This window comes from Jaculus jaculus, chromosome 14 (assembly GCF_020740685.1).
Source record: "Jaculus jaculus isolate mJacJac1 chromosome 14, mJacJac1.mat.Y.cur, whole genome shotgun sequence".
Classification (NCBI taxonomy): Eukaryota; Metazoa; Chordata; class Mammalia; order Rodentia; family Dipodidae; genus Jaculus; species Jaculus jaculus.
Window position 1 is genome coordinate 20,309,426 of NC_059115.1, and position 17,498 is coordinate 20,326,923.

General features: G+C 44.2%; 1 protein-coding gene across 1 annotated transcript; it reads left to right on the top strand.

The window, feature by feature from the left end:
- The first annotated feature begins 615 nt into the window (after positions 1 to 615).
- Positions 616 to 7,599, top strand: Lim2 (lens intrinsic membrane protein 2). The gene is made up of 4 exons (XM_004672863.2): positions 616 to 790; positions 4,058 to 4,207; positions 6,917 to 7,051; positions 7,538 to 7,599. The coding sequence occupies exons 1-4, from the start codon at positions 616 to 618 to the stop codon at positions 7,597 to 7,599; spliced, it is 522 nt and encodes a 173-aa protein (XP_004672920.1).
- The last annotated feature ends 9,899 nt before the right edge of the window (positions 7,600 to 17,498 follow it).

The window sequence follows — 17,498 nt, forward strand, 5'->3', positions numbered from 1 at the left end:
TGATAGGGTCATGGGTTGGGGATGGGAGCTCCCTGCTTCCTTGCTTCAGCGAATTCCATTGGGGCCTTTGCCACCACTGCATTTCTGCCTGCTAGAAACTGCTAGGCCCTGCTGCCATTGTGTGGAAAGGCTTAAGGGATTTGGAGGACCGACGGGGCAGAGATGCCAGCGACCTGGCTAGGCTCAGTCTGCACAGAGGGGCCGTGGCAGAAGGAGGGCTCAGAGCAGGCTCTGCCACTCAGGTAGGTACCAGTGTGGGACCTGAAGCCCCCTTTCTGAGGACCCAGGGGTCTATGCTCCCAGCCTTCTCCATCAGACCCGGGGATATAAGCACTGGACCCCCTCTTTCAGACTTGATCCCAGGCCCCAGTTACCCCTCTGATGCAGTGGTCCAGACCCCAGCCCTCCTCCCTCTGACCCAGCAGTCCAGACCCCAGCCCTCCTCCCTCAGACCCAGGAAACCAGGCTCCAGTCCTCCTTCCTCTGACCCAGCAATCCAGACCCCAGCCCAGTTTCCTCAGACCCAGGGTCCAGACCCCAATCTCCTCCCTCAGACAAGACACCTTTCTCAGACCCAGTAGATCACCCTCAGATCTCACTTCTCCACAGGTCACCATGTACAGCTTCATGGGTGGCGGCCTCTTCTGTGCCTGGGTTGGGACCATCCTCCTGGTGGTTGCCACGGCGACAGACCACTGGATGCAGTACCGGCTGTCGGGGTCCTTTGCCCATCAAGGCCTGTGGCGGTACTGCCTGGGCAACAAGTGCTTCCTGCAGACGGAAAGCATCGGTGAGCTTCAAGCCAGGGCCTGGACAGGACAGAGCTCCAGGGACTGTGGCCCTTGGCATTGCTGAGGGAGAGCCTGGGGCTCAGGCAGTGACTAAGCAGGGAAAGGACAGATCTGCCATCTCAGGATTGCTTTCTGGCTTGGTGACAGGATGTAAGGGTTTGAGGTTAGGCTGATAAGGTGCAATTTGCTGGCGTGCACACACACACGCACACACAGAAAAGATGTTAGGTGCAGCAGTTGTGGCTGGGGCTATCAGAGCAATAATTCTTTTAAGTATCTGCTCTGAGACCAATCATCATAACAGGCCTGTCACTACTGCACCCAGAAGGCTAAGTAGGAGGATCGTGAATTTAAGGACAGCCTGGGCTACACAGTGAGGCCCTGTCTCAAAATACTAAACAGTAAATGCTACGAGCCAATAACTATGTTAGGGACAGGGACCACATGCTAAATGTCCTGTGAAGGAGATCTTACTATTTATTTGTATAGCATGTATTGTATAGATGCTAAGTGTCCCATGAAGGAGGTTTTACTGTTTATTGTATAGCATGTATTATGTAGATGGATGGATGGATGGACAGATAGATTAGGTAGGTGATGTATAGATACATTCATCCATACATTCATCAATGGGATGTGGTGGCTCACACTTGTAATACATTCCCCAGGAGGCTGATGTAGTAGAATTACTTCAAGTTCAAAGCCAGCCTGGGCTACAGAGTGAGAGTTTGTGTCCCTGCCTCTCCCTGCCAAAAAAAAAAAAAAAGTAAATTAAAAAAATAGATGGAGGAGGAAAAATACATAGAGAAATATATTACATGGTATATATCATATATCAATAGATAATATTCTATACTACACATAACATAGTATTTATAATATGTAAAATCAGTAAGATTTTGACATACTTTGATATGTAATATCATATATAATAGATTAATATCCAATGCATATTTACACAAGGTTTTGTGTATTAAATTGATTAGTAATATATTGAGTATTTCCGATAATAGTAGTAGTAGTAATCTGCATTTACCAGGGTGGTCACCCTATCCCAAGTGTATTTCGTGAAGTAGCCCCCGACCATCTCCTAGGGCTGCTACGGGGGCAGGTTAGCGTGTCTATAAATCACTCAGCGACAGACCTGGTGGTGCATGTCTGTAAGCCCAGCACTCAGGATTTCAACATCAGCCTTAGCTACCTATCAAGTTTGAGGACAATATAAGCTACATGTCAGCCTATCTCAAAAGAAGAAAAGAAACAAGAGGAGGACAAATTTGATCAATGGCCCCATGGTTTCCTGGGTGAGCAGAGGACCTGTGCTCACCACGGTCACAGCTCCCTGTGACCCAACATGCCTGCAGGGAGACTCCACGGACCCCATCTTGCTGAACCAGGCCTGGGAGAGAGGGAGATCGAAGGGATGAAGTGAGTCAGTGAGCAGCCAAAAGGCTCAAAACGGTCCTCAGCTCCAGAGCCCTGTCTGCCTGACTTCAAGCATGCTTTTTTTCATGGTTGACCCATCTGTGACACTCCTTCCTTGCCTCCTGTTCTGGCTGGGAACTCCATGAAGGAGGGTTGTAATTTTTTTTTTAATTTTTAATTTATTTTAATTTATTTATTTGAAAGCGACAGAGAGAAAGAGGCAGAAAGAGAATGTTTTTGTTTATTTTTATTTATTTGAGAGTGACACAGAGAGAGAGAGAATGGGCACACCAGGGCCACCAGCCACTGCAAACGAACTCCAGATGTGTGCACCCCTTGTACGTCTGGCTAACGTGGGTCCCGAGGAAACGAGCCTGGAAACAGGGTCCTTAGGCTTCACAGGCAAGTGCTTAACCGCTAAGCCACCTCTCCAGTCTCCCTTCCTTTCTTTTTCTCCACCCTGAGAATTGAACTTAGGGCCTGGCACATTCTTGACAAACACTTTACTCCTGAGCTTGGCCCTATTTAATTTTTTTTTTCCTTTTGAGATAGGGTCTTGCTAAGTTGCCCAGGCTGGTCTTGAACTCACAACTATCCTCCTTTCTTAGTCTCCCCAGTATCTGAAATGACAGGCCTGTGCCACTAAGCCCGTCCCTACTCCTCATTAGTGCCAAGGATAGGGCGGGGGGGGGGGCTTGCTGAGAGACTGCAGTTTAATTGGCATCGTCAGAACCACAGACAAAACCCTCAGGGGCACTCCTCACCATCATCCGTTCTTGAGCAAACTGCAAAATGGCTGGGCTAACCACTCTCAAGATGAAAGCAGCGGCCCCCAGTTGCTTCCCAGAGCTGAGCTCAGAGGCTGGAAAGAAATGAGATTAGGATCCGTATTCTTTGTTTTGTTTTTTGAGGTCGGGTCTCACTCTAGCCCAGGCTGACTTGGAATTCACTGTGTAGTCTCAGAATGGCCTTGAACTCACGGCTGTCCTTCTACCTCTGCCTCCCTAGAGCTGGGATTAAAGGCGTACACCACCATGTCTAGCAGGATTGTTAATCTTAAGGTATTTTATTTTTATTTAATTTTTTTGGTTGTTTGAGGTCTCACTCTAGCCCAGACTGACCTGGAATTCACTCTGTAGTCTCAGGGTGGCCCCAAACTCACAGTGATCCTCCTACCTCTGCCTCCCAAGTGCTGGGATTAAAGGCATGCGCCACCATGCCTGGCTGTCTTAAGGTATTTCTTGAAGGGCCAGCTCTGAGTCACACTTCCCAGGGCTCCATGTCCATCCACCCAGGATGTGTAGTGAGCACCTAGCACGTGCTGGGTTTCATATGCTGGGGATGCAGCAAGGAGTGAGGTAGCCAGCCCTGGTCCTCACAAAGCTGAAAGTTAGATGGGAAAAGACCGTTAGTATAAGCAGAGTCAAAAGAACAGGACTTTTCAGATGTGGGCATATGGTGTGAGGGAAACAGAAAAGAGAAATATGAGATGGGGAGGGGCTGGCAGGAGGATACAGGGAAGCACATCTTTCCTTCAACAAACTCCTCCAAGCTCATGTGCAAATCAGACCTGTGCTGGGGAGCATTTGTGACAAAAACCAACCCAGTCCCTGTCTTCCAGGACAAGTCAGGCTGGAAGGGGAAGGGGTGACAAATAAGACAGTCACAACCCAGAACAGCAAGTGAGGATGCCCAGGAAGTGAATGGTACACCCTTGGAGGTGAGAAGAGAGGAAGAGGTGCATCAGATGCGTAAAGAGGGCAGGACAGGGTGGTCTCAGATAGCAGGATACGCACTGACTGCCAAGGAGGCACAAGACCCATTGTTATGTGTTCCCACAGCATACTGGAATGCCACCCGGGCCTTCATGATCCTGTCTGCCCTGTGTGCCACCTCGGGCATCATCATGGGTGTCCTAGCCTTTGCTCAGCAGTCTACCTTCACCCGCCTCTCCAGACCCTTCTCCGCTGGTATCATGTTTTTCGCCTCCAGTGAGTGAGCCTACCCTCCCCTATACCTTTTTTTCCCCCTTTTCCCTACCCACCCCCCACTTTAACTCCATACCTCCCATCCCAATACGAGTCTGGTCCCTGACTTTTCCTCACCACTCCATCTCCAACTTTCCAGCTTAATATCCTTTGTCTTACCTTTTCTCTCTTTTTTCTTTTCTGCAGTCCCTGTTAATCGAGAAACAATCTCTCTCCCTCCCCCCCCCCCTTCTCTCTCTTATTTTTAATGTTTTTGAGGCAAGATCTCACTCTAGCCCAGGCTGACCTGGAACTTACTCTGTAGCCCAGATTGGCTGCAGACTCATGGTGACCCTTTATTTTAGCCTCCCAACAGCTGGGATTAAAGACGTAAGTTACCATACCCCTGAGTCCAGTCCGCAAGATCCTCTCTTCTCTTTCTACTGGTGTTGGGGTTCAAATCTAAGCCCTTGCACCTTCTAGATAGGCGCTGTACTGCTGAGTCATGCCCTCCAGCTTCTCACTGTGAATTCTAGAAGGCTCTTTACTGCTGAGATACACCTCGGCTCTCTTTTTACATTTTATTTTGAAACAGGGTTTCACTAAGTTGTCTAGGCTGGCCTTGAACTCATTCCATGACCCAGGCTTGTCTCAGCTTTTGGAATGTTGGGACACCAAGCACCAGTTTGGGAATGACTATCCAGAATTCCAATGTGCTCTGATGCCAACTGATATAATGCCACTCAATTCTGGCCTGTGTCACACTCCACAGGTTAAGGCCACAATCCCCAGGGACAAGGTGTAAGTGGGGTCTCCAAGCCTCCCTCACTTTTCTCCAACTGGCCACAAATTTAGGGGCTCCTGAGACTCACTGCAATTCAAAGTCCATTGGAAGAACTCATAACACTGGGAAAAGAGTTATTACAACCAGTTTTTATTTATTTTATTTTTTATTTATTTATATGAGAGTGACAGAGAGAGAAAGAGGCAGAAAGAGAGAGAGAGAGAGAGAGAATAGGCACGCCAGGTCTTCCAGCCACTACAAATGAACTCCAGATGTGTGCGCCCCCTTGTGCATCTGGCTAACATAGGTCCTGGGGAATCGAGCCTTGAACCAGGGTCCTTAAGCTTCACAGGCAAGCGCTTAACCACTAAGCCATTTCTCCAGCCCTACAGTCAGTTTTTTTAATAGAGTCACAGCTCAAGGCACTTGGCGCGAGTCCTGTCTGAGTGTCCATTACACAGGTGGCAGATGGCGTGCTTGTTACTTACCACATATCTGACAAGAGGCAACTTAAGGAAGGAAGGGTTTGTTCCCGTTCATGGTTTGAGGATACAGCCCATGGTGACAATAGCATCATGAGGACAGGAACATAAAGCAGCTGGTCACTTTGCATCCACAATCAGGAAGGAGAGAGAGAGATAAATACTGGTACTCAACTCACTTTCTCCTTTTTTTAAAAAGGAATTTTATTTACTTTTATTCATTTATTAGAGACAGAGAGGAATAGACAGAGAGTGTGTGTGAGAATGGGCACACCAGGGCCCCCAGCCACTGCAAATGAAATCCAGATGCGTGCACCCCTTTGTGCATCTGGCTTACATGGGTCCTGGGGAGTCGAACCTGGGTCCTTTGGCTTTGCAGGCAAACGCCTTAACCACTGACCCATCTCTCCAGCCCCTTACTTCCTCCTTTTTATTCAGTCTGGGACTGCAGCCGTGGGATGGTGCGGCTCACGTTCCCGCCTCAGTTAAACCTCTCTGGATATGCCCTCAGAGACAGACCTAGATGTGCTTTCACGGTGATTCTGAGTCCAGACAAGCTGACAATGAGGATGAACCAGAGCAGACAGAATCAATACTGCCCATGAACTCTGTCTGACCTCTACATCACAGAGGTTGGGCTGATATCTCAGAGAGTCAACTCCAACCCTCTAATTCCCTGGTGGGTCTTTCTGGTGGTCAGCCTCATCCTGAGCCACCTCATTCATTAACATAAACTCCAGTGTGGGGGCTGGGGAGATGGCTCAGCTGTTAAAGGCATTTGCTTGCAAAGCATGATAGCTCAGGTCCGATTCCCCAAGTAAAGCCAGCCGCACGAAGCGGCATATGTGTCTGGGATTCATTTTTAGTGGCAGGAGGTCATGGCATGCCCATTCTCTCTCTGCTTTCTCTCATAAATAATAGTTTTTTAAAACTCCAGTGTAGTCCAAGGGTAACAAAGACTATATTTCCATAATTCAGGACAGTCAAAGGATTTAGTCCCCCTCCCAGAATCCAGGGACAAGGACTAGTCAAATTCTTTTTTTTTTTAATTTTTTTGGTTTATTTTTATTTATTTATTTGAGAGCGACAGACAGAGAAAGAGACAGACAGAGAGAGAGAGAGAGAGAGAGAATGGATGCACCAGGGCTTCCAGCCACTGCAGATGAATTCCAGATGTGTGCATCCCCTTGTACATCTGGCTAACGTGGGTCCTGGGGAATCGAGCCTCGAACCAGGGTCCTTAGGCTTTACAGACAAGCGCTTAACCGCTAAGCCAGCTCTCCAGCCCGCTGTCTAGTCAAATTCTTTACTGCGCACCCCATTCTCATCCAAACTCTATCCTACCCTTATCACCTGAACTCCCTCACCATTGCCCCACCACCACTGGCCTCCCGCTCCCCATGCCATGCTCTTCCCCATCTCCAAAGCCCCTGCGCCTCCAGCTCTATCCCCACCCTGTCTCCTCAGCCCTGTTTGTCCTGCTGGCCTTGGCCATTTACACTGGAGTCACGGTCAGCTTCCTCGGCCGCCGCTTTGGGGACTGGCGCTTCTCCTGGTCGTACATCCTGGGCTGGGTGGCCCTGCTCATGACCTTCTTTGCAGGTATTGGGGTGGAGGGGTGGGAAGGTCGATGTGTGAAACCTTCATGGGCACAAGATGATAGGGTGCTCCAGACCTCAGACCTGAGGAATTTGGGGACACCTAAGGAGGGAGGGAGGGGTCTCCTGATGGGAGCAGAAGCCTAAGAAGAGCTTGGGGACTCATTGGGATGTGTGTTCATGCAGGAAATGTCCCTCCCTCCCTCCCTCTCTTCCTTCTTCCTTCCTCTTGTTCTTTGTTCTTTCCCTTTTTGCTTTCCTTGTTCCTTTTTCTTTTCTTTCTTTCTCTTCTTTTTCTTTTTGTCTCTTTCTTTTTCTCTTCATTCCTTAATATCTCCCCCACCCCTTCTCTCATTCTTTCTTTCTTTATTGAGAGTCACTTCATGTTACTGCTCTGTACAGCACTTTCAGTCCTATAAGAATTCATCTTCATTGCGGACCCATGGTGACTATCGTTTACATAACTTTAATAGTACGCATGTTCACACAGGCATTTTCTACATGTGTGCCTACCGGATGCATGAGTGCCGGCGCCTGTCAACCCCACGCTGAGCCCTGGGGTCGAACTTGCCACCGTGAAGTCACGAGACAGTAAACTGAAGCGGAAGGGGAGAATCTAAAGGCCAGAAGTCCTGGTTCCTGGGGGCATGAGGGGGCTCAGTCCTGGACTGTGGACTGAGGGCCCCTGACTCCTGTGTCCTGAGGGGGGAGAATGAAGAGTAGGAGCTGGGGATGGGAAGGAAGTGAGAAGATGCAAGCCTCTGCCTGACTCAGTGGTTGCTAGAGAAAAGGAAATGCCTTTAGAGCAACATGTTGGGATCTAATAAAAATTACGTGAAACTGTCAAAGTGTGGATCCTTGAGGCTTGCGGGAGAAACAGATGTGTGTGATGGGTGTATAGGAGACAGGGGTGCCGTGGCATGGAGACCCTACTTTCTCAGTTTCTATATGGATGGGAACAGGGCTGACTCAATCCTTACCTAGGAGTTAGTCACAGTTCAACTCCAGAAATGACTGAACACTGCCTGCCTGCCCTCTTACCAGAGCTCTAGGGAGCTGCCCAGTTTCCTCTTAGATCCCTAGATGATCCCTCCCAACAAGAAATGCCACAGCTCCGAGCTATGTCTTTTTGGAGGGAGAAGATTTCTTTTTTGAGACACGATCTCATATATTCAAGGTTGGTTTTAAACGTTTTTATTTTCATTTTTATTTTATTCTTCTTCTTATTATTATTTTAGCTTTCTAAAGGTAAGGTCTTACCATAGCCCAAACTGACCTGGATTTCACTGAGTAGTCTCAGGGTGGCCTGGAACTCACAGCAATCCTCCTACCTCAGCCTCCCGAGTGTTGGGATTAAAGGCGCGCACCACCGTGCCCGGCTCTCAAACTTTTTCATTTTTATTTTGACACTCATACATGTATATAATGTACGTTGGTCATATCCCCCACAACGACCTTCTTTCATTCCTCCCCCACTAAAACCCTTCTTCCCAATGAACTTCCACTCTATTTTCATGCCTTGCCCCCACTTGTTTATTTCATTTTTGTTCAAATTTTTATTAAAAACTTCCATGATTTTAAAAAATATCCCATGGTAATACCCTCCCTCCCTTGCCCCCACTTTTTGATCCATTAGTTGTTTGATGACGTGACCTTGGGTGGAAGGTTATTTCCTGAAGAATGACCAACTTGACAGTGGCTACAGCACTGAAGAGCATGACCCCCTCCCCAGCAACTCTTAGCTACCATTAGCTATCAGAGATGTGGGGGTCTTATGAAGCCTTCCTCAATCATGACGAAATTTATTGGCAGGTTCAGACTGGTGCTGAAAATCACAGCTGCTGTGAATTCATGAGGCTAATAGCTATGTCAGGTCCATAAAACAGCATGTTGTACCTTCCCTCCTCATCCTCCTGCTCACACACTCTTTCTGCTTCCTCTTCCTCAGAGTCCCCTGGGTCTAGGAGGGAGTGGTTTGGATGTCCTGTTTAGGGCTGGTCACTTTTTCCTGGCAATTTTTCCAGCTTTGTATCACTGCATTAACCTCTGCCTGTTGCAGGGGAAAAAAGTTGTAATTGAGGCTGAGAGCATACTAATCGATGGGAACAAGTAGAGATATTTAGAAGGCAAATTTGACATGCTGTCCGTTTAGTACAATCATAACAGTAGGCTCTCCTCTAGGGTCAATGTCTCTAGTCACGAGCTTATGGCCAGATTTATAGTACCAGGCATGAATCCTCCTCCTGTAGAATGAGCCTCCAAGCCTGTCATAAAGCACTTGGTTACTCCTATAACATTAACGCCTCTATTTGCAACCAATGGACATAGCTTGCCTGGCAGGTCAGTTGGGGGATATATAGGGTTCACAGCTGATTAGCATTGTTGATGGCTTTTCTCTTCCAGTCCTTTCCATAATACCTTCTGGTATGAAAAAAGTTAGCCAGCAAGGAGGAAGCTTCCAGCTCTGTCCCAGCTTAGATTCTCTGCATTCTGCAGCTGAAGTGTGTGGAGTAGAGTCTCAATGACAGGGGCGTAGCAGCTAGTTTTGGTGGACAACCAAGAACAATGGCAATAGTCTATACTGTTTTAGGAGCCACTGTAGTCTCCCTGACCAACAACTCATTGGAAAGTTGTCTCATCTCTGGCACTGGAATTTTCTTTTTTTCTTTTTCAAAATTTTTTTATTAGCAACTTCCATGATTATAAAAAATATCCCATGGTAATGCCCTCCCTCCCTCCCTCCACTTTCCTCTTTGAAACTCCATTCTCCACATATCTCCTCCCCCTCTCAATCAGTCTCTTTTTATTTTGATGTCATGATCTTTTCCTCCTATTATGATGGTCTTGTGTAGGTAGTGTCAGGCACTGTGAGGTCATGGATATCCAGGCCATTTTGTGTCTGGGAGGAGCACGTTGTAAGGAGCCCTACCCTTCCTTTGGCTCTTACATTCTTTCCACCACCTCTTCCACAATAGACCCTAAGCCTTGGAAGGTATGGTAGAGATATTGCAGTACTAAGCACTCCTATAACTTCTTTCCAGCACCAGGATACCTTCTAAATCGCCCCAAGATCACTGCAATGTGAAGAGAAGATTCTCTACCAAAAGTGAGAGTAGCCTTAATATAAGAGTATGAACATTAAGAGAAGTGCTTACTGGGCAGTTTCATAAGCACAATGTATACATTTAGCCAGATAACAACAGACGTTACACCCCTAGGTGTCATGACTACCCCTGTTTTAAGTTTTCAGTATCAGGGATGTATTCCCTCCCATGGAGCAGGCCTCCAGACCAATTAGAGGGCAGTTGGTTTCCACCATGATAGACACTATTGCACTTGTTGGCTCATGTGGCCTGGCTGGCCAAATATAAGGTTTGCAGTGTCCACTGATGAGTACCGCCACTGGTGATTTCTCTCTCTCCCATTGAACTGCATGCAGAATGGCTTCTTCCAGCTTTCTGTCATCTGGTCTACATGGAGAAGGTTATTAGCTCAGTTCCAGCAGGATTTCTCAGTGGCCTTGCAATTCAAGTATGTGGAGTCTTCAGCAATAGGGTCTTACCATCTATTCCTGGTGGGAATCCAAGGGTCCTGGCGATGGCCTATGATGTTTTGGGGCATAAAGGACCACCCTGGCCAACAAATCACTGGAACATATCCCACACCTGGCACTGAAAATTTTCTAGCAACAATCTATGGCTCCTGAGTGTTCCATTGTCCAAAAAAGTAGGTTTCCATATGACTTATTTATATATTCTTAGATTTTGATTAGAACTCCCTCCACCTTTCCTTTACTCAATCTCTTCCCCTGACCTCACTTTGGGCCTTTTCACCGCCATTAATCTATTCTTCTACTGACATATATACAATACCATCCTATTAAATACCCCCCTCCCTTCCTTTCTCTTCCCTTTATATCTCTTTTCTAGCTTACTGGCCTTTGCTACTGAGTTTTCTTCCTACTCACACAGAAGCCCAATCATCTGTAGCTAGGATACACATCTGAGACAGAACATGCGAAGCTTGGCTTTCTGGGCCTGGATTACCTCACTTAATATAATCCTTTCCAGATCCATCCATTTTCCTACAAATTTCATAACTTCATTTTGTTTTTTTAACCACTGAGTAGAACTCCATTGTATAAATGTGCCATATCTTCGTTATCCACTCAACAGTTGAGGGAATCTAGGCTGGTTCCATTTCCCAGCTATTGTGAATTGAGCAGAAATAAACATGGTTGAGCAAGTATTTCTAAGGTAGTGAGATGTGTCCTTAGGATATATGCCTAGGACTGCTATAGCTGGGTCATATGGTAGATCTATTTTTAGCTGTTGTAGGAACCTCCACACTGACTTCCACAATGGCTGGACCAGATTGCATTCCCATCAACAGTGTAGAAGGGTTCTTCTTTTTCCACATCCTCGCCAGCATTTATGGTCATTTCTTTTTATGATGGCAGCTAATCTGACAGGAGTGAGATGGAATCTCAATGTAGTTTTAATCTGCATTTCCCTGATGACTAGGGATGTAGAACATTTTTTCAGATGCTTATGTGCCACCCGTATTTCTTCTTTTGAGAACTCTCCATTTAGCTCCATAGACCATTTTTTGATTGGCCTGTTTGATTTCTTATTATTTAACTTTTCTTTGCATATTCTAGATATTAATCCTCTATCACATATACAGCTGGCAAAGATTTTTTTTTCCCATTCTGTAGGTTGCCTTTTGCTTTATTCAGTGTCCTTTGCCATACAAAATCTTTGCAATTTCATGAGGTCCCAGTATTATTTTAGACATTTGAGGTTTTTTGTGATTCCAAAAATTTTTTTGGATTGTTTTTTCTATTTCCATGAAGAACACCATTGGAACTTTGAGGGGATTGCATTAAATGTGTAGATTGCTTTGGTAAGATTTTCACAACATTGATTCTTCCAATCCAGGAACAAGGGATGTTTTTCCATTCCCTAGTGTATTTTGCAATTTCTCACTTGAGTGGTTTATAGTTTTCATTGTAGAGATCCTTTACTTCCTTGGTTAGGTTTATTCCAAGGTACTTTATTTTTTTTTTGATGGAATTGTGAATGGGAGTGATTCTCTGATTTCATCCTCTGTGTGTGTATCGTTAGCATATAGGAAGGCTACTCATTTCTATGTATTTGTTTTGTATCCTGCTAAAAGGCTATAGGTGTTTATCAGCAATAACAGTTTGCTGGGTGAGTCTTTAGGGTCCTTTATATATAGAATCATGTCATCTGCAAATAATGATAACTTGATCTCTTCCTTTCCAATTTGTATCCCTTTTATGTGCGCCTCTTGCCTTATTGCTATGGCTAAGACTTCCAGTACAATATTAAATAAAAGTGGGGACAGTGGACACCCTTCTCTTGCTACTGATTTTAGTGAAAAAGCTTCCAGTTTTCCCCCATTTAGTAATATGTTGGCTGTAGGCTTGTCATAAATAGCCTTTCTTATATTGAGATATGCTCCTTCTACTCCCAATCACTGTAGGACTTTTATCATGAAGGGATGTTGGATTTTGTCAAACTCTTTCTCTGCATCTAATGAGATGGTCATGTGATTTTTGTCCTTCAGTCCATTTATATAATATATTACATTTATCAATTTGTGTATGTTAAACCATCCCTGCATCTCTGGGATAATGCCTACATGGTAGGGTGAATGATCTTTGTGACATATTCTTGTATTCTGTTTGCCAATATTTTGTTGAGAATTTTTGCATCTATGTTCATGAGGGAGATTGGTTTGTAATTTTCTTTTTCTGTTCTGTCTTTGCCTGGTTTTGGTATCAGGATGATGCTGGCTTCATAGAAGGAGTTTTGTAGGATTCCTTCTTTTTCTATTTTATGGAAAAGCTTAAGAAGCAATGGTGTTAATTCTTCCCTGAAGTTCAGGTAAAATTCAGCAGTGAATCCATCTGGGCCTGGGATTTTTTTAGTTGGCAGATTTTTGATAACTGCTTGGATCTCCATGTTTGTTATAGGTCTATTTAATTGATTAATTTCTTGATTTAATTTAGGGAGGTCATATAAATCAAGGAAATCATCCATTTCTTTCAGATTTTCATACTTTATGGAGTATATGCTTTTATAGTATGTCCCTATGATTTTTTGAATTTCTCTGATATCTGTTGTGATGTTACCTTTTTCATCTCTGATTTTATTAATGTGTGTCTCCTCTCTTTCTTTTGGTCAGATTTGCTAAGTGTTTATCAAACTTGTTTATCCTTCCAAAGAACCAACTCTTTGTTTTATTGATTCTTTGTATTGTTTTTTTGGTTTCTATTTCATTAATTTCTGCCCTAATCTTTATTATTTCTTCCCGTCTACTGATTTTTGGTTTGCCTTGTTCTTCTTTTTCCCTTTAAGGTGAAGCATTAGGTCGTTTCCTTGGGACCTTACTAATTTCTTAACATAGGCACTTAAAGCTATAAATTTACCTCTTAGGACTGTCTTCATTGTGTCCCAGAGATTTTGGTATGTTGTGTTCTCATTATCATTTGACTCTATAAATTTTTTGATTTCCTTCTTGATTTCTTCATTGATCCATTCATCATTTGGTAGTGTGTTGTTTAGTTTTCATGATTTTGTGTATGCTCTATAGCTTTTCTTGCTATTGATTTGTAGTTTGATTCCATTGTGGTCAGATAGAATGCAAGGAATTACTTCAATTTTCCTATATTTGTTAAGATTTGCTTTGTGTCCTAATATATGGTCTATTTTAGAGAATCCCATGTGCTGCTGAAAAGAATGTATATTTTGAAGTTTCTTCTATGATTTTGTTGAAGATGCCTACTATGCCTTTGGAGTGAAATTCTTCTTCTACTATGCTCTGAATTCTTATGTTTGATCTTTTCACAGTGTCCCAAATATCTTGAAATTCCCACTCATACTTTTCTATTAGTTTGTCTTTCTCTTTGTTCGACTATATTAGATCTGCCACCTGGTCTACTAGCTTAGATATTCTGTCCTCTCCTTCATCCATTCTACTGGTGAGATTTTTTTTCAACAGAGTTTTTAATTTCATTAAATGTGTCCTTCATTGGTAGTAATTCTGACTGGCCTTTCTTTATTATTTCTATTTCCTTATTTATGTCTTGTATTGACTTCTTTATTTCATTAAATTGGTTTCCTATTTTTTTTCTTTAATTCCTTTGATTTCCTCTTTCATTCCTTTGAATTCGTCTTTCACTCTTTGAGCATATTTATAATCAGTCTTTTGAAATCTTTCTCAGGCATTTCCTCTAACTCATTCTCACTGGAGGTAATTTCTGATGCATTAGTACTTTTTGATGGATTTATATTGTCTTGATTTTCAGTGTTTCTTGTGTTATAATGTATATATTTTTGCATCTTGGATTAATTTAATGCTTGGATTTTCTAGTTAGCTGCAGTATTATTAGATTATAAATCAATCTGATGTTATATATCTTCAGGGTAGGAGCTTAAGGTGCTAGGTGTGGTTCTCAAGACTCAGAGTTCTACAATAGTGTCCCTAGGTGTTGGGTTTGCCCGCTATGAGAGTATTCAAGTAAGCTGATTGGAACCAAATACAGATAGTTTATAAAATTTAACTAAACAATGTATACTTTCAATGGAAAACAGAACAGAACAGAGTATTTATCCAAGAGTAGGTATTATGACAACCAAATCCCCTGTCTGTCCCTTAGGCTGTGTGGTGTCTCACCCACTCCCTTGATCCTGACAACAAGAAGGTTAAGAGGAAAGATCAAAGATTTCAAAATAAAAGAGAGACTTATTTAGATGGGGAGGGGATATGATGGAGAATGGAATTTCAAAGGGGAAAAGGAGGGGAGGGAGGGTATTACCATGGAATGTTTTTTATAATCATGGAAAATGTTTTTTAAATTGAGAAAAAAATAAGATTAAAAAAAAAAAGATTTCTGGTCTTTTGAGGGTTCAAAGTGAGCTTGTGACCAGGTGAGACCCTTTCCTAATGTATAACAGAAGAGGAAACAAAGCCACTATAAATCAAGAAGCAATAAATAACAAGCCCAAAATATAGCTTATTTAAGAAAGGCAAATCTGACCATCCATCAGATTTAACATATAGTTTATCCTGATATGGAAGGTGTAATCCGCACTTCTGGTTCAGGCCTATATACCAGGTTTATTAGGCAGGTACTGACCTGGTATAATCCCAGTTACCTTTTAGGATGATTTTGATCGCAGTTATGCTGCACTCCTACTTGAGTCCCACTGTGGGTTCAAGTTGGCGTGGAGGGGTCCCTGGACCGCTGCTCTGTTCGCTGGAGCTGGGAACTGGCGGTGGGGGAGGGGAGGGAGCCGCATTTGCTCTAGTTCTCTCACTGTCTCGCTGTTCCACGTGTTCTTCTACCTTGTGATCTGTTCCTCTGTTGTTCACTGCCCTCTCCCTGATCTGTTCCTCTGTTGTTCACTGCCCTCTCCCTTCACGTTTCTTGAGTTGCGGAGAGCGCAGTTTGAGGGGAAGCTCCTGCACCTGGCTTTTCCTGCGGCTCAAGCCGAGCCTGGAGGCTGGTTGGCGTGTGCCACCGCGTTCCTGCCGGAGCTGCTTCTGCTGACCTGTGCCGGCTCTGGATGCTCTGGATCTCTCCTACTTCTCCGCTGCCGTTTCAATTTCCTATACACCTCACTTTTGAGTAAAAGTGTGTATTTTGCTGTCTTTTTTTTTTTTTTTGGCTTTTTCCCCCCTAGGCTACTTTAGCAGGGTACCTACACTGCCATCTTAATAGGAAGTCCCTGGAGTTTTCTTGACTAACAATAATGCTATGTTTATAGCAGCTTTTTTCTTATAATAGTATATATAATGAGGTCTTCTCTAACAGTCATTCATTGGGGCCCATATAAGTAGAAAAACAGGCTTATTCTAGTAAACACATGTTCTAACTCTAGAAGCAATAATAATGTGATATTTATAACTCCAGATTCAAATTTCTAGCTACTCACTCAAAATTTCCACTTGCAAAGAAGCCTCCCTCAAATGTCACAGGTGTTAAAAAAATAAATAAATAAGTCACTGATCTCACACCCACAAGAAATGACAGCTTCTTTCCTTTCTTTTTTCTTTTTTTTTTTTTTTTTTTTGCTTCAGTCAAGGTCTCACTCTGCTACCCAGGCTGGCCTGGAACTTGTGGCAATCCTCCAGCCTCCGCCTCTCAAATGCTGGGATTACAGGTGTGGTGTCACACCACGTGGGTATTTTGTTTGACATAGTTTTATGTGTTTTTTTTTTTTTTTCTTTAGATGGGGTTTTGATTTGAAGCTCTAGCTGGCCTGGAACTGGCATACTCTAGGGCTGACATCAAAGTCCAAAGTCTCAATCCTCCTGCTCCAGTGTTGCAGTCAGGTTCGCATTGCTGGTAGAAATCACCCAACCAAGAGCAGCTTTGGGAAAGAGGGTTTATTTTGGCTCACAGACTCGAGGGGAAGTTCCATGATGGCAGGGGGAAATAATGGCATGAGAAGAGGGTGAACATCACCTCCTCGCCAACACCAGGTGAACAGCAACAGGATAGTTTGCCAAACACTGGCAAGGGGGAAGCTGTCTATAACACCCATAGGCCTGCCCACAATACACTGCCTCCAGGAGGCATTAATATTCCAAATCTCCATCAGCTGGGAACTTAGCATTCAGAACACCTAAGTTTATAGGGCACACCTGAATCAAACCACCACACCCTGTCTCCCAAGTGCTAGGATGACAGGTGTGAACCACTACCTCTGGTTAGAATTTCATTTCTAACGTTTTTAAATGTTTATTTATTTGACAAAGAGAACAAGAGAGGGAAAGAGAAAATGAATGGGCATGCCAGGGCTTTCTGCCTCTGCAAACAAAATCCAGACACACACACCACTTTGCACATCTGGATTTACATGGGTACTGGGAACCTGAGCTTGCAGGTTTATCAAGCAAGCACTTTTAACTGCTGAGCCATCTCTCCAGCCCTAATATCACTTTTTGCTCATCCATAGCTACAATCTTGGTCCATCCCTCACCTGAGACTGCCACAGCCTCCTAACTACCCTCCTGTTCCTGCCCTTAACCTCCCCCACCCCTGACCTTGGGCACAGCATCCAGCTGGAGTTAAATTATGTCATTCCTCTGCTCCAAGCCCTCTCACACCTTTGACCTCGGGATGTGCATGATGTCTTGAGAGCTGATATCACCAATTGACTTCAAAACCTCCTCAGTGGTGGAGATATGATTTTTTTCCCCTGGGAAACTCACACTGAAATTTGGTTGCCAGTGTGGCAGTGTTTTTAGGTCCAGTTGAAGTTGTCTGGTCATGGAGAAGAGGCCATCTGGATTAATGCCCAGTACTGCAAATGGGAAAGCTGCTTCAGGAGTTAAATCCTCCTCTCTTTCTTGTCTGATTTCTATTATTTTTTCTTCGAGGTAGGGTTTCACTCTAGCTTAGGCTGACCTGGAAT